Here is a 26219-nt window from a genome sequence, read left to right on the forward strand (position 1 = left end):
TCTAGTCAGGTAAATGTGTATCATGCCAATTAATTCAGTCAATTCATAAACGTTCAATACAAAACATCAAGTTATCAAAGATAAAACCAAGATTAAAAGATGCATACTTGACTCCAAAATATACATAAGATGGAACATGAAGTTCCATGTTATGGGCTGATCTGGGTAACAGAATGGCATGACTGGGTATAACAAAAACAAGGGAAAGATCCAAGTGCAGCAAATCACATTTATTTTCAAACAATATAGATCCAAAAAAATTACAAAGGGACAGGCAAGGTACCAAAATCGATGAAAAATTGAAGTACAAAAATTAGGCAAAAGCGTGAATCAAACAAAAACTAAACAGGAATCCAAAAACATAGTAAGGATACTAAACAAAGTGAACAAACAACCCAAACACGATGAACCAGATCACAAATAAAGCAGGGCAGAACTTTAAAAATCAAAAGGCATACTAAACACAACATAACAGGGCTTATAAAGACAGAACTAATTGGACAACGAGGGACAGCTGGAAACAAGGAGAGATCACATAACTAGGATACAAAACCCAAAAAACTAAACAAAAACTGTTGCCCTTGAAGACCATCTGAGGGCACTGCAGCAGGTGTGACACAGAATGCGACGAACATTTAGAAACTTCCCCTTAAGTATTATTTCCAAGAATTGCCTCGAGGAAAGAGGTGTGTTAAAAAAACAAAAGAAATTTGCATATAGTGGAAGAGTTTCGGGCACACCCTTCGCAGTGATTCAAAAGATGCCTGAAGTTATTAATCTATTGTTTTGATTGTCTACTTCTGAGGGAATGAGACCATTGTACCAGTCACACTGAGACATTTCAAATAACATTTTCAAAAATGATAGATAAAGTCACTTGGATTGATATAGAACACTCATATTTTGGAATGACCATTCTGTGTGAGTTGAGTGAAAAGGGGCTTAGTGACCATCTGGGTTTCGGGAGATGTTTCAAATGTAAATGGAGGAAAGGAGGGGAGCTGTTTTTTTCCTGCTGGGTTGTGGAGCCGATTGTCTCGGTTTTTTTAGCTCATGTTTGAATTGTCAAAGACATCAAAATATTTGTGATATCTCAAGTAGTAGTATATTTTAATGGACACACTCTCTCTTCTCCATGCTTAAAAAAAACTTGTAGATTTAGTAACTTCTGGCTGACATACAGTATGCAGAGAATTGATAGTCCTTTCTGCTTAGGGGTTACACCAGTTTCAACCCTTCTTAAAGCCAACACAGACAGAAATTGAGCTGTAAACCTAGTTTATTTAAATTACTGGACACATACATTTATAGACTCTATTCTACATGTGAATTAACATTTTACATCTGGTTTGCAGAATAAATGCATGAGTGGACAAATGTTTACCTATTTTTTAAAATCCCTAATTTTTACCTATTTTACCTAAGGTCAAAAATGGTTCAAGCCCCGGCTGGTTCAGTTGGCATTTTCTGTGGAGTTTTGCATGTTCTCCCCGAGTTGGCATGGGTTTACGGTTGCTCAGGTTTCCACCACAGTCCAAAGACATGCGGTATAGGTGAATTGAATAAACAAAATTGTCCTTAGTGTATATGTGGGTACAAATGCAAGAGTGAATGGGTGTTTTCCAGTGCTGCATTGTGGCTGGAAGGGCATCGGTTGAGTAAATCATACGCTGGATAAGTTGATAGTTCATTCCCTTCTGGCGACCCCTGATTAATGAAGTGACCAAGGCAAAAAAAAAACAATTATGAATGAATTATATGCCATATGAATCAAGGAAACGCGGAATCCTTGGAAACATGAGTCTGCTGCAGTGTGTGCAGGTGTGTGGGAGCCAAATGAAGAGGAAATATTACTTAAAAGTTTTCTTTTTCTTAGGTATGCTACTGTGTGTTCATTATCGTTTTATTTAAGCAAACCTGTTTTTTATTAATGTTAGAAAAATAATGCTTTCTCATGCTGGTGGAGTAAATATCTGTGATGAAAACAACTAAGGGCTGCAAAGTGGCGCAGTGAGTAGCAAGTTCACCTCACAGCAAGAAGGTCACTGGTTCCAGTCTAGGCTGGGTCAGTTGCCGTTTTTGTGTAGAGTTTGCATGTTCTCCCCGTGTTTGCGTGGGTTTCAGGTGAATTGGGTAAGCTAAATTGTTTGTAGTGTATGAGTGTGAATGAGTGTGTATGGATGTTTCTCAGTGATGGGTTGCAGCTGGAAGGGCATCCACTGCGTGGAACATGTGCTGGATAAGTTAGCGGTTCATTCCACTGTGGCGATCCCAGATTAATAAAGGGGTCTAAGCCAAAAAGAAAATGAATGAATGAATGAATGAATGAAAAACAACTGACATGCGAATAAAACTCTTTATTTTTTATTTGTGCTACATCAGATGAGGCATGATACATACATAGAAACATTGCTGTTGGACTGAAGGATGTAATGTGATGAATGCATTTCAAAAATGGAATGTGACTTGCTCAGTTTTTTTTTTTTTTTTTTGCTTTGTTTTAATATCTGTATTGTGTAGCAACCAAGCGTGTAGGTTTGCACTTGACATTGGTGGAGACTGGGGATGAGTGAATACAATCCCCCTACAAGAATGAATATTGTTTTATATATATATATATATATATATATATATATATATATATATATATATATATATATATATATATATATATATATATATATAAAATATATTTTGTATATTGCTCTTAATTATTTAACTGCTATTAAAATATATAATTAATTAATCCTCTCTTGATTTATTAGGTTAAGTTTATTAAGTGAAATGAAATAGTCAGACACGTAGATTCAGGTGGTTTGAAAGACTAAAAGTTGGATTACTATTATTGTGTTTGAATTTATCTTATTATTCAAATGGCCAAATTCTGGCTGAGGAAGGTTGATAGCGCTGGCCAGTTTGTTATTTGCCAAAAGGCTTCAGTTTTTAATTTAAATCAAGTTTTACAGATTTCCCAAAGAAAATTATGATTAAGAAATTGTATTTAAAAAAAAAAGTATATTTTCATATTTGAAGAGTTTAGATGCAAAAACCTCTAAATGCCATTTAATATTTTCTTCTAAAATTAGCATTTTTCTCCAACTCGTACACTCGTCCATACAACATGTGTATAGTGACAAATGCATTCTTTTCATTGCCTTTAAAGTGAAATAACTAAACATAAATAAACAAAGCTGAGAAATATGCTCATTTTACATGGCATTTAGAGGTTTTGGCATCTAAACTCTTCATTTCTTTATTCTAAGAATTTAAAATTCTAAGTTCTAATTTAAAGTATTTGTATTATTTATAAAACTGTAATATAAAACTTACAGTTTAAATGCACATGTAAATAAAGCAATTTGACAAAACGGTAGGAAATATTTTTGGTACATCAACAACTGTAGTTATAATAACTATCCAACAAGATATTCCAGCAAATACAAGTTCTTAATGTGTCACTAAAATGTAATATGTATACCCCAATTAAACAGAAAATCAGGTGAATAACTGCAAAAAGATTCAGTTCTTTAGAAAACAACTAAGACCTCCTTTCAATAAGCTGGCTACAGGCCTGAAAGTGTAATGTTAAAATAATGTTTAATAACTGATAAAGAGAGAGTTTAATAAAGACTTTTGTTCATTTTTCATACAAATTAAACATGTCTCATATAGTATTATTAAAAGATGGAACACAGGCTGTAGTTTTTCTGACAAATTGTTTCAACCGAAATTGGAGATGTTACTAAGAGATTGAAGAACTGGCAGGGTCATATATGTTTACATGTAGGTGTTTATTCTGCAGTTAGTTTTCAGGGAATATTATATATTATGTTATAGATTTAATATTATACATATTATTCACTATATCAGTGAATGGAATATATAAGTTGCTAAGTTTGTTTTGTTTTGCTTTATTTTAATATCGGTATTGTGCAACCCATTTGTAAGAGCAGTGAGGTACTTAAGGAGTGTGGTATTGCAAATAATTCACTCCTGAAGGGGTTTCAGACATTTGGTCAGAACTACAGTATGTACTGTAATGTACTGTACAATGTTGCATTTATTCAACTTGCTATAAATCGCACTATTGACCCTCCACTGCACCTATTTTGATAGTAAATAATAATAAATCATATTTTGGTTCATTTCGGATAATTTTACTGAAAGCAGATTTATAAATAATAATTATTATAAACAATATTGAGATAGAATATCAAAAGTATTTTTAATTGCCTGTTGCAGAAATCAGAGAAAAGTATTAATATAAGACACAACCAAAAGAGCTATACAAAACTTACGAAAATACAAAAAAGTACACATTTTTTTAATTGTCAAACAAATATTGCATTTCTTCCTCTTAATGCCCTATTTATTTGACATTTTATTGTTTATGTAAAATGTACAATACATTTATTCAACTTGTAATGAATAAACACCCTATTAACCCTCTGATGCAAACATGTTGATGGTAGATATTATATGTTGATTAATTTGGGATCTGATAGAACATGAATAATAAAATAAAATAAAAATAAAAATAGTAAAATAGAATATCCAGAATATTCTTCATTACCCGAAGCACAAATCACAGAGAAAATTTTAAAATACACACCCATAACACAAAACCCAAAAAAAGCAACACAATTTTTTTTTGGTATTGACACAAAATAATAATAATAATAAAAAATGTGATTATCAAAAAAATGATTAAAATCTGTGTGAGACGGAAGTTGCTGTGTCTGATTATATATTTCCAACTAAAGGGGAATATTGAGTCGGGGGCGGGGTATTATTTTTGTGCTCGTCCTCTTATTTTTCATTTGCGGCAAACTAATGGTTAGGGGTGAGCATTTTTCATCTAATCTGTAAAACTGACATCATCTAGAAGGACTGCCATTCCAGAGTGGAAACAGATTTTGATTATACCATACCAAATAGTGTGTTTTTTTTCAGTGTATTACAGTTTTTCTCCATTGGTTTGGCTCATTTCTTGAAACAGAAACTACATTCTCAAATCAACATGGACAAACCTCCAAACCACTTGGCAGCTGTTCAAAACAGAATTGAATTTCTCATTCATTTCATCAAATTGCAAATGTCTAAGTGCATCTTTGCAAATGATTAAGTACAGATAGCCTACATTTAGCACAATTTCCAAGTAAATAGATCTTGTGTATCTAAACTGATTGTTGATTCTCAGTCTAATGGTTGTTCTCTGCAAAATATGTCAGCGTCATTTCATTGTATATGTCATTACACGCACAATAGTCTGTTCAATAGTCAAAATTAGTCAAGACCATAATACCATGAATACCATACAGTAGGTGAATCCTAGGAACATTTGATCATTGTAGGGGACAGTTGCGGCATTTACGCCGTTTCTTCCCTCATTGCATCGTGTGCTCTGATTTACGGAAGTTACTTTGGGAGAATATACGCTGTGATGTGGACGGGAATCTGTGGCCACACAGACTACAGCATGTGGATGGTCAGGAGGGTGAGGACAACGGGCAGTGAAGAACTGTATGAAACTCCAGCTTTATTTATAGCACTCTACTTTTATGTTTGTGTGTTTATATTACAGTTTATTATGCTGTATACAGTTTCTTTTTGCTCTGATTTACAGAAGTTACTTTCTGTGTGGTTGATCGTTACAATAATAAAAAAAAGAGTTCCTTGGCAGTATGAGTGCAATGTGTGACGTCAAACCTTGGAAGCTACTCTTTCCCTAAAATCATATTTTTTTCAGTTTTATACACAGTTAGCTATATAAAACAGTACAGTAACCATTGTCAATGAATGACTAAGCTGTAAGGCAGACATGAGGAATATTTTAGTGGTCCTTTGCCATAATGACAAAACATCTAAACATTTTGAATTGCAGTGCTCACACAATGCTAAAGGGACGAAGCATTTTGGTGGCACTGACTGTTTAAATGAGAAGGAAATTTAGTTTTGACGCATGAGTGAACTGTTTTGGGAAAGGTATGAGCTATTGCAGGTGAACCATGGTGTTGTGCCGACCATCCACATTATTTTGGCAAAAGCACCAAGAGTGTTGAGAATGTCCACTCTGTTTTAAGAAATAAGCCAAACCAATTAAGAAGGATTTTTGTGGCACTGACTTTTTATATGGGAAAGGAATTTAGTTTTGATGCATGAGTGAACTGTTTTGGGAGAGGTATGAGCTTTTGCAAGTGAGCTATAGTGTTGTGCTAAACTGTAACACTGTTTTGCCAAATGATCTTAGAATTTTGAGAATGTAATTTCTGTTTCAAGAAATGAGCCAAACCAATGGAGAAAAACTGTAACTGATTAATTGTTCGCATAAAGACTAACAATTTGTAGTAGTAAAATGAACATTGTACATTTTGAGTTCATGCAGACTTTAAGCAAGCAGATAATCTTGCTTTCTTCCTCTCACACCATGTGCACATTGAATCACATATCAGAAATCAAGGTGCCAAATACTGCATGATAGTGACCATCACACCTTATTACACTGTTCTTTTGATGATTGTTGACCATGCTAATACAATCACTTGAGGAAACATACTGAAAACAGGCCCAGTGTAGTGTAGTGGGTTACATTATAAATCTAGACTAGGATTATTTTCAACATTTGTAATAAAAATGCATTTAAAACATATGAAACAATAAAAAAATTTATCCACCATGTTGTTTTCCAATAAAGATGTGCAGAATTTAAAATTTTAAAGTTTGTCGCATTTTGCGTTGCTTGCCTGATGTGATCAATTCCACTGTTCAGAGAAAAACACAAGTTTTCGTTTTTTTCTTGGAGGCATCACGTTTTTTGCGTTCATCTCTATCTGTGGATAATTAAGTGTTAAACCTTGAACAGTTAGCTAATTTGGCATAAGTAATAAGATATCTAATTTAAACAAAGTATACTCATTTACTTACTATGATCATTTCTACTAGACCGGACATCTGGGGAGGATGTGTCCTGCTTGCGGCTTGAATTGTCATCAGCTACTTTTTGGTTTTTCTTTGAAGAACGGTTCCTACGTTGCTGCAGCAATTTTTTCTAGCGAGTAAAAAAAAAAAAAAAAAATAGAAGAACACTATCAGCATGTTATCAAAATTAATGGTGCAGAATCATAAAACTTTTCACAAACTAGGTGGTGCTCATAAGCAAACGTCGAAAGGAATATATGAATATATGTAGGAAAGTTATGAACAGTAAATCAATAAAATCTAGCTGACATAAAAAAGCTGACATGTAATACTGAAATGAGAACATACATTTGATTTTATCCACACTGCAGCTTCTTTATAAGCCTCCTCATTTTTTTTACAGGCAAGCAAGCCTTTACCCTCGTAGAACAGACAGTCAAGAACAAGCATATTCTCCCTTTCCACAAATGTACTGCTTTTTGACACAACAGCCTCCTTCTCAAGTGTTTGATGAAGCACCACTAAAATGGTCGGCTTATCGTCTATAGACAAAAATATAAAAAACGATTGTGAGTAGGCCCTATATGTAGCAGTACATATGAAAAAAAAAACATTTCCGTTTTTAATTACTACTAATGTAATATATTCGCAAAGACATTTTTTACCTTTAATATTCTTGAGTGTTGCATCAATGTTAGTTTTAGTGTCAGAAACTACTGGACAGAAAGCCAGGTAAACATCACTGGGCGTTTCTCTTGTCTTTTTGCGATGTCCCTCCTCAGGGTTTTTTAATCTAACATTTTTTATCTTCTTCTTTAGATTTTTCTTGAATTCTTGAGCTGTTTGTTCCACATTTTTAGGTGTTACGATTGTATAAAAAACTGTAAAGAAGAAAAAAAATATACAGGTTAGTCTCAATCTTCTAAGAAACAGTCTTAAAAAATAAACCCTTCAAAACTGTGTTTTAAATATTATGTTTGCTAAGTTTAAAAGAATGAAAACAATTTTCAGTACACACCCTGTTAAACATCATAAATAGATAATGACAGGTAGTCAATCTGTGAGCAACTTGCATTTTATGCTGATATGATAATATAATCCAGATGCAGCTTTTCGTCAAACAGCAACCCCTTGCAATATGGATTGTATTATACAAGCCTACTGCTTTTATGGATAATTCATCCAACAATAAAATTCAGTCCTACATCATACTGATGTATGTGTTGTTATACCACTGACTGACTGGCTGACTTATGTACATAGGCTACTCACAAAAGCCATTCAGTTTCAGTGTGTGGGGATATAAAAATGACTTTTCTCCAGGGATGAAAGAAAGTCAACAGGTTTTGAATATCATGAGTTTGAAAATTGTAACAGCTTTATGTTTCAGTTGAATTATTGCTGGCTGACAAGTCGATAATAATAAAAATATATATTAATAATAGCATGATTATAACAAATATGTGACTTACTTCTACTCAACATTATATTCTGAAGTGAAGGGATAAAAAACGTTCGCTGTTAAGAAAACAAGAGATGGTAATTATTAAAAACAATACAGGCCTGTGACAAAAGCGATTCTCAAAGTTAGTACTATAATGGTCTGCAAATCAATAAATTCTCGGTAACACTTTACAATAACAGAACATGAATAATGATGTATTAATATGTAAACTAAACATTAGTTTATTATGAATAATGATGAGTTAAGGTCTGCACTAATCATGAATTAACTTTAACTTGAGTCACATGAGTTCATGTGTGAATGACGGCTACCTTAATTACTTGTTAGGACATGATTGTTTGTTAATTAATGTATTAATTACCACATTAGTTTATGCTTAATTTAACCATGATGAACTTATGATATGTTATGTATAATTATGTTGTGACTTTACTGGGGGGGCACATCATCATTAACCTATTCTTAACTACTCATGAACTCCTTATGCACGTCCAACTAGTGAGTTTACACTGAATAACAATAGAAAAGTGGTCTGTCAACATTAACATGAACAGGAGGTAATCAGTAGTTTAGGATGAGTTAATAGTGATGTGCCCCTCCAAGTAAAGTCATGACATAACTATGCATTAACAGCTCATGAGTTCATATTGGTTACATTTAGCTTAGACTTAAATAAATACATTAATTAACAACATGTACTAACAAGTAATTAAAGTAGTCGTTATTTACATATGAATTTATGTGACTCATATTTAAGTAAAGTTAATTCATGATTAGTGCATTCCTTAACTCATCATTAATTCATAATAAAATAATGTTTAGTTTACATATTAATGCATCATTACTCATGTACTGTTATTGTGAAGTGTTACCAAATTCTCTTGACCTGTTTGTTAAATTTGTCTTACCTTATATCTTGAGTAGCCTACAGTTGTTCCAAGAAATCTTACTGAACAAAGGTTGATCACCTTAACGCTATACACTTAACCAAGGAAGGGGTTGAGGTTGAAAGAATAAGAAAGTGAAAGCAAATTTATAATCTAGGCCACAGGCGACTCAGTTCCTGAAGAGACGGAGCTCTGCGCAGTTGAGTTTCAGCCACACCTGATCAAACTGGAGTCCTTTTGTCTTCTTTGAACTAAATTTGACACCCCTAATCTACGCCATACTTCTTAAAACAAATCAGACAAGTCACAAAAAAAGGTGACAAAATTAATCTGTTATAAATATTTGTGTGCTTTAACAGTCCATGGTGTTACAAGAAGTTCTAATATCCAAATGACATGAAAACTAGCTAGCTAAAGATTGTAGCTACAGGTGATGCAGTCAACGCCAAATAATAAAAAACGGAATTAGGACACTCCTAGATCCTAGAGTAAATCTAATCTTGTAACTGTAGATGGCGCTTTGCTCTTCAGCTTTAGGCCCCGTTTACACTAATGCATTTTAGTTTGAAAACACAAGTTTTGCTACGGTTACCCCATCCGTCCACAATTCGCCGGAGTTTTCGAGCGCTGAAAACGGAGCGTTTCGAAAACGCTGGAGAGGCCGTTTTCATTCTAAAGGTGCTTTGACACCTGTGAATCGGTTTAGTTGTTCTGAAACAGAGATAACAATTGTTACATTGTTGCTCTTTGCTCTTAGAGCGGTTCGCTTTCACACTGCAAAGTTTCTAATCGGACCAAAAGAGCTAAAACAATTCACGTGTGAGTAAACTCTCCTCACATTAGTCAGTGTCGGGGTTTATTTTGCAGAGTACTGCTCAGCTGTCAGGAGAGATGGTGGTTTGGTGGTGTTTGACAAGGTGCGTGTGACGTGCCTGAAGAGTGAGGAGAGATGCGGTGGGGAGGGGTAGGAAGAGTGTTTGAAGTAGCCTATTTGAGGACCGGAAGGAGACGCGAGATTACCTGGAGACCATCACTCGTTTGTGGGCATCCGGAGACTTGTGAAACTTTCCGCCCTACTCATACTTCTCTCTTCATATAGCCGTATACATATCCATAAAACACAGTGATATAACGGCGCTCGGATCGTTTGCTTTCTCACTGCAATCGAAGCTTTAAACGCTGCTGCTCCGTCTCAGTGTGGATGGAGGAAAACGGAGACATCTGAAAACGGAGGCGGTGCTGTGATTGGGGCTTTTCCTCAATATTAAATAGCCTAACACACACAGTTCAGTCCTGCATTCTCTCCCTGTAAGTTCAGACTTCGCAAGTTTGATATGGAAAACAGAGCCTCGAGGACATGTCCGGTAAATCTTCAAAGGGAACAGTGTACTTTATAACCTTATTCACATCATCCTGGCTACGTTGTTTCACTTTCTCAACAATAAAATGAAAACATGATTTAAGGAACTTTGAAGGAATTTTCATTTTGATATGAACAACTTAACAGACAGCAGAAATGCTGAGGTGTCGTGCTGCATCTTCACTGTATGCAAATTTATAATAAAACGGAGCCTAACAACACTGCCTCTTTTCATTTTCCTTGAAAATACGAAACGTATCCTCTGCTTTGCTGAATGTCAGTTTTAATAATCAATAATAGCCATTATGAAAGTATAACGCACAATAAGTGTGGACGCTGTGGAAGCGGATCGTTTTCATTCTAAAACGCCATTTTAAAACTAAAACGCACTAGTGTTAACGGGGCCTTAGTCCACGTGTTCTTTCCAGTATTTCTCTTCAAAATCGGAAATCTGTTAAAATGACCTTGACAACACAATGATACATTATCACCATCTACATGACAAACACGTGTCTGTGAATAAAACAAAGAAAAGAATTGCTTGGAATGTTTATCATTTCCATATCTAATATTTACCATAACTTCTGATGGTCTTCATCTTCTCAAGCAGTGCCTGTATAACGTTTTTGCTATTTCTGGATACAGTAACTTCATGTAGGCTACTGATTTATTGTGCAATTCTTTCAATGCAACTCTTTATCAAGATTAACTTTACTGTAGTTTACTTTAAAATAAAATTAATTAATAAATGAAAAAAGATTTAGGTGAGTTTTTAAAGCATTCATTTTAAACATAAACACAGTTAAACATAACTCATTTTCTGCTTCATTGTCCTAAGCGAGACATTTAGAGAGAAACATGAAAGCCAATATTACCTGTCTCGCATTCGTTTTACGGGTTCTGGCGCCCTCTTCCTGTTATGTTTTAAAGTCCGCTTATCGAAGTTGTTGCTTTTAAAGGAAAAAAACAACTACAAACTTACCTTACCCAAAGAGCATATAATCCCCATTCTAAGCTCTTTGCTTTACCGGTATCATCAAGTGTCCTCGCTTTTATTTGAAATATTGCCATGACCACAATGTTTGGATTTTTTTTTCCAAAATATTTCACGCTAGCATGTGGTGAACAGAAGAAAACAGAAGAAGAAATCGTTATTCAGGTAAATCGGTTCTTATCTTATTTTACGGCAAATCTTTTTGGCGTTATTATATTTTAGTCTAAGACCTTTATGTTTATTGTTTTTGTTTGTTTTTCATTTAAAAAGTTAAAAGCTAGTTTAGTTTAAAACCTAGCTTGCTGTCATTTTTTCATTATTATGTTGGCTTGAGAAAGCCAACATACTGTAATGCGACTTAAACTTATTCTTATTATTATTATGTTGGCTTGAGAAAGCCAACATACTGTAATGCTACTTAAACTTATTCTTATTATTATGTTGGCTTGAGAAAGCCAACATACTGTAATGCTACTTAAACTTATTCTTATTATTATTATTATTCCGGCTTCTGACCAAAAAAAAGCAATCGCTTCTCCTCCCAGGGCTTAGATGCTACAAGCCCCAAATTTGGTCAAAAGCTGCCTGCTGCTCATGAGATGGTTGCTGTATGTCCTCATGCCGATAAGATTTGTAGTTTTTTAATTAAAATTTTTTTTATTAAAAAATTGTATCGAGTATTTGGGGCATATAAAAAAGTATACAATCCTCAAATTTGGCCAAAAGATGTGTTTGAAATTACTGATAATTGTCATATTTATTTGGTGTAATTATAAATAACAGTTTTCCTATAAATATTTTTTTTTATATTAAATTTGTAACATTCAAACAAAAAGCTTGTCAGAGTGTCCACGAGATGGCGCCAGAGAACCATTTTTGAGCCCTTTGTAATTTAGTACTGGCCCTTTAAGAGGCACTGCTCCTTTAAGAGGCGGAGATATCCGGAGTTATCCATGCTGACTCCTCTACTTGTGATAATGAAAATGATAGCCATGCGAACATTCACGTATATTATACAATAAACATATTGAATATAAAATCATTCTAACTTTATTTTTCATCTGTATTTAACCCACTAAAACAGCTATGTCCTTGCCACAAAACTAATAATCCATCTTCAAAACCTACAATTTCTTTCCATTCGGTGCGGTCGGACCTGAACGTCTTTATAATCACGTGTAAATTCTAACAAAGACAATGTTTGCACTTTTTAAATCACATTTTATTTATTGTGCAAAAATAAAACATCCAAACAGCATCATAACCAATAAAAACACACAGCAAAGAAAATGTATTTTAAAATAGTGAATATATATATATATATACATACAATGTATGAAGATTTTTTATATCCCCTTAATATGCTCTGCTGTTGCTGCATCAATTTCTCTCTGTAACATCTGGATTGCAATTTACACTGCAATGTTCACAATTTATTATTATGGGGGGAAAATCCAAACAGTATTATAATGTTTTAAAGCAAAAATGTTAAGAACAATTATTTACAAACAGTGAAAATAAAGTGTGTGTATATATATATATACATACAGTTGAAGTCAGAATTATTAGCTCCCCTGTTTATTTTTTCCCCAATTTCTGTTTAATGGAGGGAAGATTGTTTCAGCACATTTCTAAGCATAATAGTTTTAATAACTCATTTCTAATAACTTCTTTATTTTATCTTTGCCATGATGACAGTAAATAATATTTGACTTGATATTTTTCAAGACACTTCTATACAGCTTAAAGTGACATTTAAAGCCTTAACTAGGTTAATAAGGTGAACTAGGCAGGTTAGGGTAATTAGGCAAGTTATTGTATAACGATGGTTTGTTCTGTAGACTATAAAAAAAAATTGCTTAAAGGGGCAAATAATTGTGTCCCAAAAATAGTTTTTAAATAATTAATAACTGCTTTTATTCTAGCCGAAATAAAACAAATAAGACTTTCTCAAGAAGAAAAAATATTATCAGACATACAGTGAAAATTTTTCTTGCACAGTTAAACAAAATTTGGGAAATATTAAAAAAGGGGAAAAAAAAATCAAAAGGGGGTTAATAATTCTGACTTCAACTGTATATATGTATGTATATATATACATACATATATACATATATACATATATAACACATACACACATTTATGGTTAGGGTTATAAGGATTATTTCTTAATCCCCCTTTTATGTTGGCAAAAACATAAGTTTACTTCAGATATTTCTTTCAAAACAGAATATTCTGTGCCGCAAAAAAGCCTTCTCCTCACTTGTGATAATGACAATGAAAGCCAAGCTTTTGGCCTATGCTGTACCAAAAAAAAAATAAAATCACCCAGGTGATGACAACTAAATATTACGATTATAACATTGTGTTAGTGGCCAGTGGGGTGGAACAACGTCATTGGTCAGAATTAACCACGTGATGAAGACGTCCTATAATATTGTATTTAATGCGATTTTCTTCCTGTAAACTGTATATAACTATATAACTATAACGATATATATAATGCTGCAAATTACTGTAAATTGACTGTACTCTATATTAACTGCAAAAATTATAAGACTGATTAAGTAAAAGACAAATTAACTAAATGTATGTGCTATTGTTTCATTAGTATTTTAATTTAATATTTTTCTTCATATGATGTTTATTATAATGTAATTTTGTTCAGATTATAATATATACTATAAATACTAACTATACTATAGTGATCTGCATTAAACAACCTGAACAAATCAGTCCTCTCTCTCTCTCGATTTGATCAAAAATGTAAATGAGGCCTTCCGATTAACAGTCCAGTGGACCCTAGCAACAGCCTAGAAACCACTCAGAACACCCTAGCAACTACCTAGGAATGCCTTAGCTACACCTTAGCAACCGCCTAGCAACCACTTCTCAACCGCTGTGCTTCCTGCCAACTGCCTTTGAGTCCCCGGCGCAGTCACGTTGGCTTTCTCAAGCCAACATCAAAGTTCGTCAACGAACTTTAGGTTCTAGTTATGTTGGCTTGAGAAAGCCAACATACTGTAATGCTACTTAAACTTATTCTTATTATTATTATTATTATTCCGGCTTCTGACCAAAAAAAAGCAATCGCTTCTCCTCCCAGGGCTTAGATGCTACAAGCCCCAAATTTGGTCAAAAGCTGTCTATTGCCCATGAGATGGTTGCTGTATGTCCTCATGCCGATAAGATTTGTAGTTTTTGAATTAAACATTTTTTGAATTAAAAAATTGTAAATATTACAATCGAGTATTTGGGGCATATAAAAAAGTATACAATCCCCAAATTTGGCCAAAAGATGTGCTTTAAATTGAAGATAATTATCATATTTATTTGGTGTAATTATAAATAACAGTTTTCCTATAAATATTTTTTTTATATTAAATTTGTTAATTTCAAACCTAAAGCTTGTCAGAGTGTCCACGGGATGGCGCCAGAAGACTATTTTTGAGCCCTTTGGAATTGAGTTTACTGCACCTTTGCACCTTTTACAATTTCTTTCCATTCGGTGCGGTCGGACCTGAACGTCTTTATACCGTTGTAATCACGTGTAAATTCTAACAAAGACAATGTTTGCACTTTTTAAATCACATTTTATTTATTGTGCAAAAATAAAACATCCAAACAGCATCATAACCAATAAAAACACACAGCAAAGAAAATGTATTTTAAAATAGTGAATATATATATACATACAATGTATGAAGATTTTTTATATCCCCTTAATATGCTCTGCTGTTGCTGCATCAATTTCTCTCTGTAACATCTGGATTGCAATTTACACTGCAATGTTCACAATTTATTATTATGGGGGGAAAATCCAAACAGTATTATAATGTTTTAAAGCAAAAATGTTAAGAACAATTATTTACAAACAGTGAAAATAAAGTGTGTGTATATACATATATATACATACAGTTGAAGTCAGAATTATTAGCTCCCCTGTTTATTTTTTCCCCAATTTCTGTTTAATGGAGGGAAGATTGTTTCAGCACATTTCTAAGCATAATAGTTTTAATAACTCATCTCTAATAACTTCTTTATTTTATCTTTGCCATGATGACAGTAAATAATATTTGACTTGATATTTTTCAAGACACTTCTATACAGCTTAAAGTGACATTTAAAGCCTTAACTAGGTTAATAAGGTGAACTAGGCAAGTTAGGGTAATTAGGCAAGTTATTGTATAACGATGGTTTGTTCTGTAGACTATCAAAAAAAAATTGCTTAAAGGGGCAAATAATTGTGTCCCAAAAATAGTTTTTAAATAATTAATAACTGCTTTTATTCTAGCCGAAATAAAACAAATAAGACTTTCTCAAGAAGAAAAAATATTATCAGACATACAGTGAAAATTTCCTTGCTCTGTTAAACATAATTTGGGAAATATTTAAAAAAGGGAAAAAAAATCAAAAGGGGGTTAATAATTCTGACTTCAACTGTATATATGTATGTATATATATACATACATATATACATACATACATATATACATATATAACACATACACACATTTATGGTTAGGGTTATAAGGATTATTTCTTAATCCCCCTTTTATGTTAGCAAAAACATAAGTTTACTTCAGATATTTCTTTCAAAACAATATTCTGTGCCGCAAAAGAGCCTTCTTCCACTTGTGATAATGACAATGAAGCTTTTGGCCTATGCTGTACCAAAAAAAAAATAAAATCACCCAGGTGATGACAACTAAATATTACAATTATAACATTGTGTTAGTGGCCAGTGGGGTGGAACAACGTCATTGGTCAGAATTAACCACGTGATGAAGACGTCCTATAATATTGTATTTAATGCGATTTTCTTCCTGTAAACTGTATATATAACTATATTTTATATATATATATATATATATATATATATATATATATATATATATATATATATATATATATATATATATATATATATATAATGCTGCAAATTACTGTAAATTGACTGTACTCTATATTAACTGCAAAAATTATAAGACTGATTAAATAAAAGACAAATTAACTAAATGTATGTGCTATTGTTTCATTAGTATTTTTATGTAATATTTTTCTTCATATGATATTTATTATAATGTAATTTTGTTCAGATTATAATATATACTATAAATACTAACTATACTATAGTGATCTGCATTAAACAACCTGAACAAATCAGTTCTCTCTCTCTCTCTCTCTCTCTCTCTCTCTCTCTCTCTCGATTTGATCAAAAATGTAAATGAGGCCTTCCGATTAACAGTCCAGTGGACCCTAGCAACAGCCTAGAAACCACTCAGAACACCCTAGCAACTACCTAGGAATGCCTTAGCTACACCTTAGCAACCGCCTAGCAACCACTTCTCAACCGCTGTGCTTCCTGCCAACTGCCTTTGAGTCCCCGGCGCAGTCACGTTGGCTTTCTCAAGCCAACATCAAAGTTCGTCAACGAACTTTAGGTTCTAGTTATTATTATTATTCCGGCTTCTGACCTAAAAAAAGCAATCGCTTCTCCTCCCAGGACTTAGATGCTACAAGCCCCAAATTTGGTCAAAAGCTGCCTTCTGCTCATGAGATGGTTGCTGTATGTCCTCATGCCGATAAGATTTGTAGTTTTTGAATTAAAAATTTTTTTATTAAAAAATTGTATCGAGTATTTGGGGCATATAAAAAAGTATACAATCCTCAAATTTGGCCAAAAGATGTGTTTGAAATTACTGATAATTGTCATATTTATTTGGTGTAATTATAAATAACAGTTTTCCTATAAATATTTTTTTTATATTAAATTTGTAAAATTCAGACTCAAAGCGTGTCAGAGTGTCCACGAGATGGCGCCAGAAGACTATTTTTGAGGCCTTTGTAATTTAGTAATGGCCCTTTAAGAGGCGGGGAGATCCGTGCTGATCTGGATGCAGAATCTTCCGCGTCGGAATCGACCCGCATGCATTTCTGTCTGCTACCCTGTGAGTTTTAAAATACATGCCTCTGATGTTGGCAGAAACATAACTTTACTTCAGATATTTCTTTCAAAACAGAATATTCTGTGCCGTGAAAAGCCTTCTCCTCTACTTGTGATAATGAAAATGAAAGCCAAGGAACATTCACGTATATTATACAATAAACATATTTAATATAAAATCATTCTAACTTTATTTTTAATCTGTATTTTAACCCTCTAAAAACAGCTATGTCCTTGCCACAAAACTAATAATCCATCTTCAAAACCTACAATTTCTTTCCATTCGGTCCGGTCGGACCTGAACGTCTTTATACCGTTGTAATCACGTGTAAATTCTAACAAAGACAATGTTTGCACTTTTTAAATCACATTTTATTTATTGTGCAAAAACAGTATTATAATGTTTTAAAGCAAAAATGTTAACAACAATTATTTACAAACAGTGAAAATAAAGTGTGTGTGTGTATATATATATATATATATATATATATATATATATATATATATATATATATATATATATATATATATATATATATATATATATATGTATATATGTATATATATATATATATAGTTGATGTCAGAATTATTAGCCCCCCTGTTTATTTTTTTCCCAATTTCTGTTTAATGGAGGGAAGATTGTTTCAGCACATTTCTAAGCATAATAGTTTTAAAAACCTATATCTAATTACTGATTTATTTTATCTTTGCCATGATGACATTAAATAATATTTGACTTGATATTTTTCAAGACACTTCTATACAGCTTAAAGTGACATTTAAAGGCTTAACTAGGTTAATAAGGTGAACTAGGCAGGTTAGGGTAATTAGGCAAGTTATTGTATAACGATGGTTTGTTCTGTAGATTATCAAAAAAAAAAATTGCTTAAAGGGGCAAATAATTGTGTCCCAAAAATAGTTTTTAAATAATTAATAACTGTTTTTATTCTAGCCGAAATAAAACAAATAAGACTTTCTCAAGAAGAAAAATATTATCAGACATACTGTGAAAATTTCCTTGCTCTGTTAAACATAATTTGGGAAATATTTAAAAAAGGGAAAAAAAATCAAAAGGGGGTTAATAAATCTGACTTCAACTGTATATATGTATGTATATATATACATACATACATACATATATACATATATAACACATACACACATTTATGGTTAGGGTTATAAGGATTATTTCTTAATCCCCCTTTTATGTTAGCAAAAACATAAGTTTACTTCAGATATTTCTTTCAAAACAATATTCTGTGCCGCAAAAAAGCCTTCTCCTCACTTGTGATAATGACAATGAAAGCCAAGCTTTTGGCCTATGCTGTACCAAAAAAAAATAAAATCACCCAGGTGATGACAATTAAATATTACGATTATAACATTGTGTTAGTGCCAGTGGGGTGGAACAACGTCATTGGTCAGAATTAACCACGTGATGAAGACGGCCTAATATTGCATTTAATGCGATTTTCTTCCTGTAAACTGTATATATAACTATATAACTATAACTATATATATAATGCTGCAAATTACTGTAAATTGACTGTACTCTATATTAACTGCAAAAATTATAAGACTGATTAAATAAAAGACAAATTAACTAAATGTAGCAACATCTAGCAACAGCCTAGAAACCACTCAGAACACGCTAGCAACTACCTAGGAATGCCTTAGCAACACCTTAGCAACCGCCTAGCAACCACTTATCAACCGCTGTGCTTCCTGCCAACTGCCTTTGAGTCCCCGGCGCAGTCACGTTGGCTTTCTCAAGCCAACATCAAAGTTCGTCAACGAACTTTAGGTTCTAGTTATTATTATTATTATTATTCCGGCTTCTGACCAAAAAAAAGCAATCGCTTCTCCTCCCAGGGCTTAGATGCTACAAGCCCCAAATTTGGTCAAAAGCTGTCTATTGCCCATGAGATGGTTGCTGTATGTCCTCATGCCGATAAGATTTGTAGTTTTTGAATTAAAAATTTTTTTAATTAAAAAATTGTAAATATTACAATCGAGTATTTGGGGCTTATAAAAAAGTATACAATCCTCAAATTTGGCCAAAAGATGTGCTTTAAATTGAAGATAATTATCATATTTATTTGGTGTAATTATAAATAACAGTTTTCCTATAAATATTTTTTTTATATTAAATTTGTTAATTTCAAACCTAAAGCTTGTCAGAGTGTCCACGAGATGGCGCCAGAAGACTATTTTTGAGCCCTTTGGAATTGAGTTTACTGCACCTTTAAGAGGCGGAGATATCCGGGCTGACTGTTTTTGCTCTACAGAAAGTTCGGCTCATTTCAGACGTGCTTGTTACAACATTTGAAGCTGTTTACATTAAAATTTCTCAGCGAAAATACACAAATACAAGTGATACAACTCTATTTAGTGTTCCTTTAAGAGGCAGAGAGATCGGTGATCAAAATCGAGGTGAGGTTGAACTTAATTCTGGTCATCAGTCATTCATATTATGCTCGGGGTGAACTCCATAAAGCGTAATAAAACTGATCTGGATGCAGAATCATCCGCGTCGGAATCGACCCGCATGCATTTCTGTCTGCTACCCTGTGAGTTTTAAATACATGCCTCTGATGTTGGCAGAAACATAACTTTACTTCGGATATTTCTTTCAAAACAGAATATTCTGTGCCGTGAAAAAGCCTTCTCCTCTACTTGTGATAATGAAAATGAAAGCCAAGGAACATTCACGTATATTATACAATAAACATATTTAATATAAAATCATTCTAACTTTATTTTTAATCCTTATTTTAACCCTCTAAAAACAGCTATGTCCTTGCCACAAAACTAATAATCCATCTTCAAAACCTACAATTTCTTTCCATTCGGTCTGGTCGGACCTGAACGTCTTTATACCGTTGTAATCACGTGTAAATTCTAACAAAGACAATGTTTGCACTTTGTAAATCACATTTTATTTATTGTGCAAAAATAAATCCAAACAGCATCATAACCAATAAAAACACACAGCAAAGAAAATGTATTTTAAAATAGTGAATATATATATATACATACAATGTATGGAGATTTTTTATATCCCCTTAATATGCTCTGCTGTTGCTGCATCAATTTCTCTCTGTAACATCTGGATTGCAATTTACACTGCAATGTTCACAATTTATTATTATGGGGGGGAAATCCAAACAGTATTATAATGTTTTAAAGCAAAAATGTTAAGAACAATTATTTACAAACAGTGAAAATAAAGTGTGTGTATATACATATATATACAGTTGAAGTCAGAATTATTAGCTCCCCTGTTTATTTTTTGCCCAATTTCTGTTTAATGGAGGGAAGATTGTTTCAGCACATTTCTGAGCATAATAGTTTTAATAACTCAATTCTAATAACTTCTTTATTTTATCTTTGCCATGATGACAGTAAATAATATTTGACTTGATATTTTTCAAGACACTTCTATACAGCTTAAAGTGACATTTAAAGCCTTAACTAGGTTAATAAGGTGAACTAGGCAGGTTAGGGTAATTAGGCAAGTTATTGTATAATGATGGTTTGTTCTGTAGACTATCAAAAAAAAATTGCTTAAAGGGGATAATAATTGTGTCCCAAAAATAGTTTTTAAATAATTAATAACTGCTTTTATTCTAGCCGAAATAAAACAAATAAGACTTTCTCAAGAAGAAAAAATATTATCAGACATACAGTGAAAATTTCCTTGCTCTGTTAAACATCATTTAGGAAATATTTAAAAAAGGGGAAAAAAAAATCAAAAGGGGGTTAATAATTCTGACTTAAACTGTATATATGTATGTATATATATACATACATATATACATATATAACACATACACACATTTATGGTTAGGGTTATAAGGATTATTTCTTAATCCCCCTTTTATGTTAGCAAAAACATAAGTTTACTTCAGATATTTCTTTCAAAACAATATTCTGTGCCGCAAAAGAGCCTTCTCCTCACTTGTGATAATGACAATGAAAGCCAAGCTTTTGGCCTATGCTGTACCAAAAAAAAATAAAATCACCCAGGTGATGACAATTAAATATTACGATTATAACATTGTGTTAGTGGCCAGTGGGGTGAAACAACGTCATTGGTCAGAATTAACCACGTGATGAAGACGGCCTATAATATTGTATTTAATGCGATTTTCTTCCTGTAAACTGTATATATAACTATAACTATATATATAATGCTGCAAATTACTGTAAATTGACTGTACTCTATATTAACTGCAAAAATTATAAGACTGGTTAAATAAAAGACAAATTAACTAAATGCATGTGCTATTGTTTCATTAGTATTTTAATTTAATATTTTTCTTTATATGATATTTATTATAATGTAATTTTGTTCAGATTATAATATATACTATAAATACTAACTATACTATAGTGATCTGCATTAAACAACCTGAACAAATCAGTCCTCTCTCTCTTTCTCGATTTGATCAAAAATGTAAATGAGGCCTTCCGATTAACAGTTCAGTGGACCCTAGCATCAGCCTAGAAACCACTCAGAACACCCTAGCAACTACCTAGGAATGCCTTAGCAACATCTTAGCAACCGCCTAGCAACCACTTCTCAACCGCTGTGCTTCCTGCCAACTGCCTTTGAGTCCCCGGCGCAGTCACGTTGGCTTTCTCAAGCCAACATCAAAGTTCGTCAACGAACTTTAGGTTCTAGTTTATCATTAATATTACAAACGCTTAGTAGCGTATATTTAATGTGTTTTACTGACTAGTCCTGTGTAAATGTTGATACCGTGTCACAAAGACATGAGCGACCATTTAGTTGTATGTTATTATTACCATATTATTTACTGTAGGGATGGAAGCAGGAGGTTCTCTGTCACAGTGGCTGAACTCTGATATTTTCATCGTGTTTGTGGTGTTGCTGTTGCTGCTGTTGCTGGTCATCTTTGCAGTGTGCTGGCTTATGAGACGACAATACACACAGAGACCCCCAGAGTACTAAAACACCCACTCTGCACCTCACTTTAATTTCCATTTCCATTGAACACTGGTCCCACACATTTCTGTAATTTAAAGGGATAGTTCATCCAAAAAATGTTTACTCGCCTTCATATGGTCAAGTGAATGGCAAATAAGTGATGACAGAATTTTCAGAATTTTAATTTTGTGGTGAATTAATTAATTATTTTTCTTACAGCATTGATTGGCATAATTGGGTAATTCTTTAACTACAGGCACTTTTATGTCCTTTAATATATATATATGTCCTTTAAATATATATATACTTGTAGTTAAAGAATTACCCAATTATGCCAATCAATTATATATATATATATATATATATATATATATATATATATATATATATATATATATATATATATATATAATTTTGTTCAAATTCCGCTTTTTTGTCAAAATTTATTACCTTTCTATTATATTTTGTCATATTATTCATCCTCCTTTTAGGTGTCAAAATTACTGTTTTGCCTTGTCGCACACCTAGAGTTTTAAAGTTCAACAATGAAAATAAAATTTCAATCAATCAAATATTATTTATCTGGTAACTACTAATGTATTTTAATTAAGCGCTAGTGAAATAATTAAAATATTTTATAGTTATTAATGTGAGACTATTATCAATATAATTTTTAAACAAAATATAGCTGTCGCACAGTATCAGTGTCATTTCCACCACAGCTCTATAATGGCGCTTTAAAAAGATTATTTTGGTGGTTTTTATGAAAAGGAATAGTGACATCCGAGCACATGATCAAGATCGAAAGAAAAAAATGTTCATTAACAACACATGAAGAAAAAATATGCTAAACATTTCTTGACAAGGTCATACATTTATCCTATGTCATTTCCAAACATGATGTACCTTCAAAGGTGTTTTTAAAAACCAAACAAAATTAAGGTAAATAATGGTATTTTGTATAAATGAAATGATAGTATCAATTCAAAGCTGATCAGTGAAGCTATCTTTAATTTCTTCTCAATAAACTGTAGAAATGTCATTTCCACCAATGACATTTATGGTAATCAACACAATTGATCTGGAAAAAGTACAAGGGTTAGACAATGAAACTAAAACAATGGCCAATTTAGTGTTGGAGGTTTCATGGCTTAATTTGAGCAGCTGGTGGCCAGTCTTCATTGATTTTCATTCCACCAGTAAGAGCAGAGTGTGAAGGTTTTAGCAGAGTAATAGCAGAGTTTTGCTGAAAAGATTGCAATGCACACAACATTATGTCATATGATGGCATATCAGAGTTTGAAAGAGAATAAATTGTTGGTGTGTGTCTTGCTGGGGATGTTCAGGTGCTAACACCAATTGTTTCCAAAAAAAAAAAACATGAAACCACAGCTGCCCAACTCACTGCAGAATTATATGCAACTCAACTCTCCTGTTCCCACTAAAACTGTTGGTCAGAAGCTCCACAGGGTCAATATACATGCCGGGCTGCTATAGCAAAACGTTGCCTATTCATGCCAGTGCCAAAGTGCAATGGGTTGTGGACAATGTGGAACATGTATTGTTCTCTGATGAGTCCACCTTTGCTGTCTTTCCCACATCTGTGAGAGTTACGGTGTGGAGAAGGTCCAAGGACTACCGAACTGTTCTGAAGGACCATGTGCACCCAATGGTTTAAATATTGTATCCTGAAGGCAGTGGGGTGAATTGCCCAATTATGCTTTCACAATGGTATGAACCATTATAGGTGGGTCAAATGTGTATTTATATTTTACATGTTTAATTATTTAGATTTAAGATTTAGAATAGAGAAAGCTATTTCCTACTATTAAAGGGCTGACCCCCTGCACTTAAATAGCAGCATCATCAGTCATGATTAATTCACTCCGAATGGCACTTCAGAGGGCGATAGCCTATATCCCGTTTGTAACGCAGCACACGTGTCCCTGAAGATCTTATTTTGTTGGTTTACGTGTATTAAATACATTTGTAGCAACACCTTATTTAAAGGTCCCATGAAATTTAAATAAAGTTAGATATTATTAGTAAAATTGCTCCAAAACAGTGACAATAGTTGTGTTTAGAAGATATAAAGCTGATAAAAACATGTAAAGCATGTGAAGTTGTCACTTCCTCCCAAGTGAATCAACGGTTTTATTCATGTGACCTCATACTTCATTTTCTCATCAAATCTTGACCAATCAAAGGCTCTCTAGTATCTGACATGCTCCGCCCCCTTCAAGACGCTTCACGTTTGATGCGCTTGACCACAACCACTCTCACTGGCAGATAAGTGGTAAAACAAAACACTATTGACCGGGGGTTTTTTTTTTATTAAAGCGAAGGAGCTAGTAACGTCTCACCCTCTCTTTATATTTCAGTTGAGATTAGATCAAACATGGGGAAAAAAACTGCACATTTCAAACACTTCATGGGACCTGTAAATTTAAAAAAGTGCAACTCTTCAGGAAAAATGCACCCCTGCTGTACATTATGGACCACTTACAGTAATGGAGGCCATTATAAGTCTATAAGTGCACACAAAGTGAGCTTTTTTGGGTAAATGACTTATTGTGCATTTATTTACCACTTTCAGACCTTGGGCAGTTTTGCACACTTACTTTCCATCACACCACAAGTGTGCTGGCATAGGCCTTAAGTCTTCTCTCTCACATTAATAACGTCTCTCACTCTCTTTTTCTCTAGGAAAATGGCTGAAATAGAGATTATTCCAGTTAACAGTGCAGACGCGGGCAACCCATCCAGATTTACCCTGAAGATTGTGACAGAGCAGACACATGCGACAGAGCTTGTGGAGATGTTAACCCAAAGAGGCCGCTGTGTTGAACCACTAAATACCCACAGGAACCCCTCTGTCTCAGCTGATGCAGCAGACAGTGACAGCGATCAAGACTTCACAGATGCATTACAAAGCATTTAAATATTGTTTTCAATTAGATTCCCCACCAAAACATTTAGTTTACTTACATTTGAAGTACAGAACTAAACAAGTGAACTTGTTATTGATTTTCTATTTTGTTTATTAAACTAATGAAATTAAGCTTACTGCAACTGCACATGTTTGTACTTGTTTGTACTAGTAATATGGTGTTATTAGTAGTGTAAGGTCCACCAAGTTGGTCCAATAGAGGTGTCCACTGGTGGATGAAGGTTCAATGCCTGTTCGGTCTTTCCAGTTCACAATGTTGATTTACTTTAAATTTAAATTTATCATTTTGATTATGAGGTAGTTTAGAATATTAATATATTTATCTTTCGTTTTATCTGACTCCAATCATAAAACATTAAGAAGATTATATCAATATATAATTTAGATAAATGTTTGAACCTTTTATCTTCACTCGTAACTATTACGTTTGTTCATTCGGGTGCTCATGTCGCTCAGAGAGATCGCCCCGGCCGATGTCGTCCCTCACGGTCACACTCTTGTCAGTCTTTTGAATATTAAACAGAGGTAGATGACTACTACTTTTAGATGGCCGCTCCCATGCTTGCTCATTCCAAAGTATTTTTGATTAGTCTTCCTTAGATGTACACCCTTGAGTAAAGACAAAATCATTTCCAATCAGAGGTTAGGGCCATTATTATAAATGTAACCGACTACTGTACTCTATAATAATTTTGGTTTAGCCAAGCCCATGGTTTCCCATATACACTTAATTTAGAATAA

At 33.3% G+C, this 26219-nt stretch overlaps 2 protein-coding genes across 7 annotated transcripts; one reads left to right on the forward strand and one right to left on the reverse strand.

The window, feature by feature from the left end:
• Positions 1 to 4202: 4202 nt before the first annotated feature.
• On the reverse strand, positions 4203 to 11783 carry LOC100150003 (uncharacterized). 6 transcript variants are annotated; one of them, XR_012406174.1, is made up of 7 exons: positions 9292 to 9981; positions 8391 to 8436; positions 7584 to 7799; positions 7267 to 7460; positions 6925 to 7048; positions 6328 to 6830; positions 4208 to 4982 (listed from the first exon to the last, which is right to left on the reverse strand). XR_012406174.1 is itself a non-coding variant. In XM_073951152.1 (6 exons), exons 2-6 carry the CDS (start codon positions 8401 to 8403, stop codon positions 6766 to 6768), a joined length of 612 nt encoding a protein of 203 aa, XP_073807253.1. In that variant the 5' UTR covers positions 8404 to 8436; positions 9292 to 9981; the 3' UTR covers positions 4203 to 6765. The 6 variants fall into 6 exon arrangements, 4 of the variants coding, with proteins under 4 accessions (XP_073807253.1, XP_073807251.1, XP_073807252.1 ...); XR_012406175.1 differs by having other exon boundaries at positions 4327 to 4968; positions 6411 to 6830; XM_073951152.1 differs by having other exon boundaries at positions 4203 to 6830.
• On the forward strand, positions 11711 to 25587 carry si:dkey-111e8.4. The gene is made up of 3 exons (NM_001100959.1): positions 11711 to 11789; positions 22404 to 22545; positions 25235 to 25587. Exons 2-3 carry the CDS (start codon positions 22406 to 22408, stop codon positions 25467 to 25469), a joined length of 375 nt encoding a protein of 124 aa, NP_001094429.1. The 5' UTR covers positions 11711 to 11789; positions 22404 to 22405; the 3' UTR covers positions 25470 to 25587.
• The last annotated feature ends 632 nt before the right edge of the window (positions 25588 to 26219 follow it).

Source organism: Danio rerio, chromosome 5, assembly GCF_049306965.1.
Source record: "Danio rerio strain Tuebingen ecotype United States chromosome 5, GRCz12tu, whole genome shotgun sequence".
NCBI lineage: Eukaryota > Metazoa > Chordata > Actinopteri > Cypriniformes > Danionidae > Danio > Danio rerio.

Excerpts from the sequence above, each read along its gene's own strand:
- LOC100150003 (XM_073951150.1), bottom strand. The coding sequence starts at position 11,701 with ATGGCAATATTTCAAATAAAAGCGAGGACACTTGATGATACCGGTAAA. Across the intron at positions 7,800-8,390 it reads GAATATAATGTTGAGTAGAA|TTTTTTATACAATCGTAACA; the intron begins GTAAGTCACATA and ends TCTTCTTTACAG. Across the intron at positions 6,831-6,924 it reads GTCTAGTAGAAATGATCATA|ATAGAGATGAACGCAAAAAA; the intron begins GTAAGTAAATGA and ends AATTATCCACAG.
- si:dkey-111e8.4 (NM_001100959.1), top strand. The coding sequence starts at position 22,406 with ATGGAAGCAGGAGGTTCTCTGTCACAGTGGCTGAACTCTGATATTTTC. Across the intron at positions 22,546-25,234 it reads TACACACAGAGACCCCCAGA|GAAAATGGCTGAAATAGAGA; the intron begins GTACTAAAACAC and ends CTTTTTCTCTAG.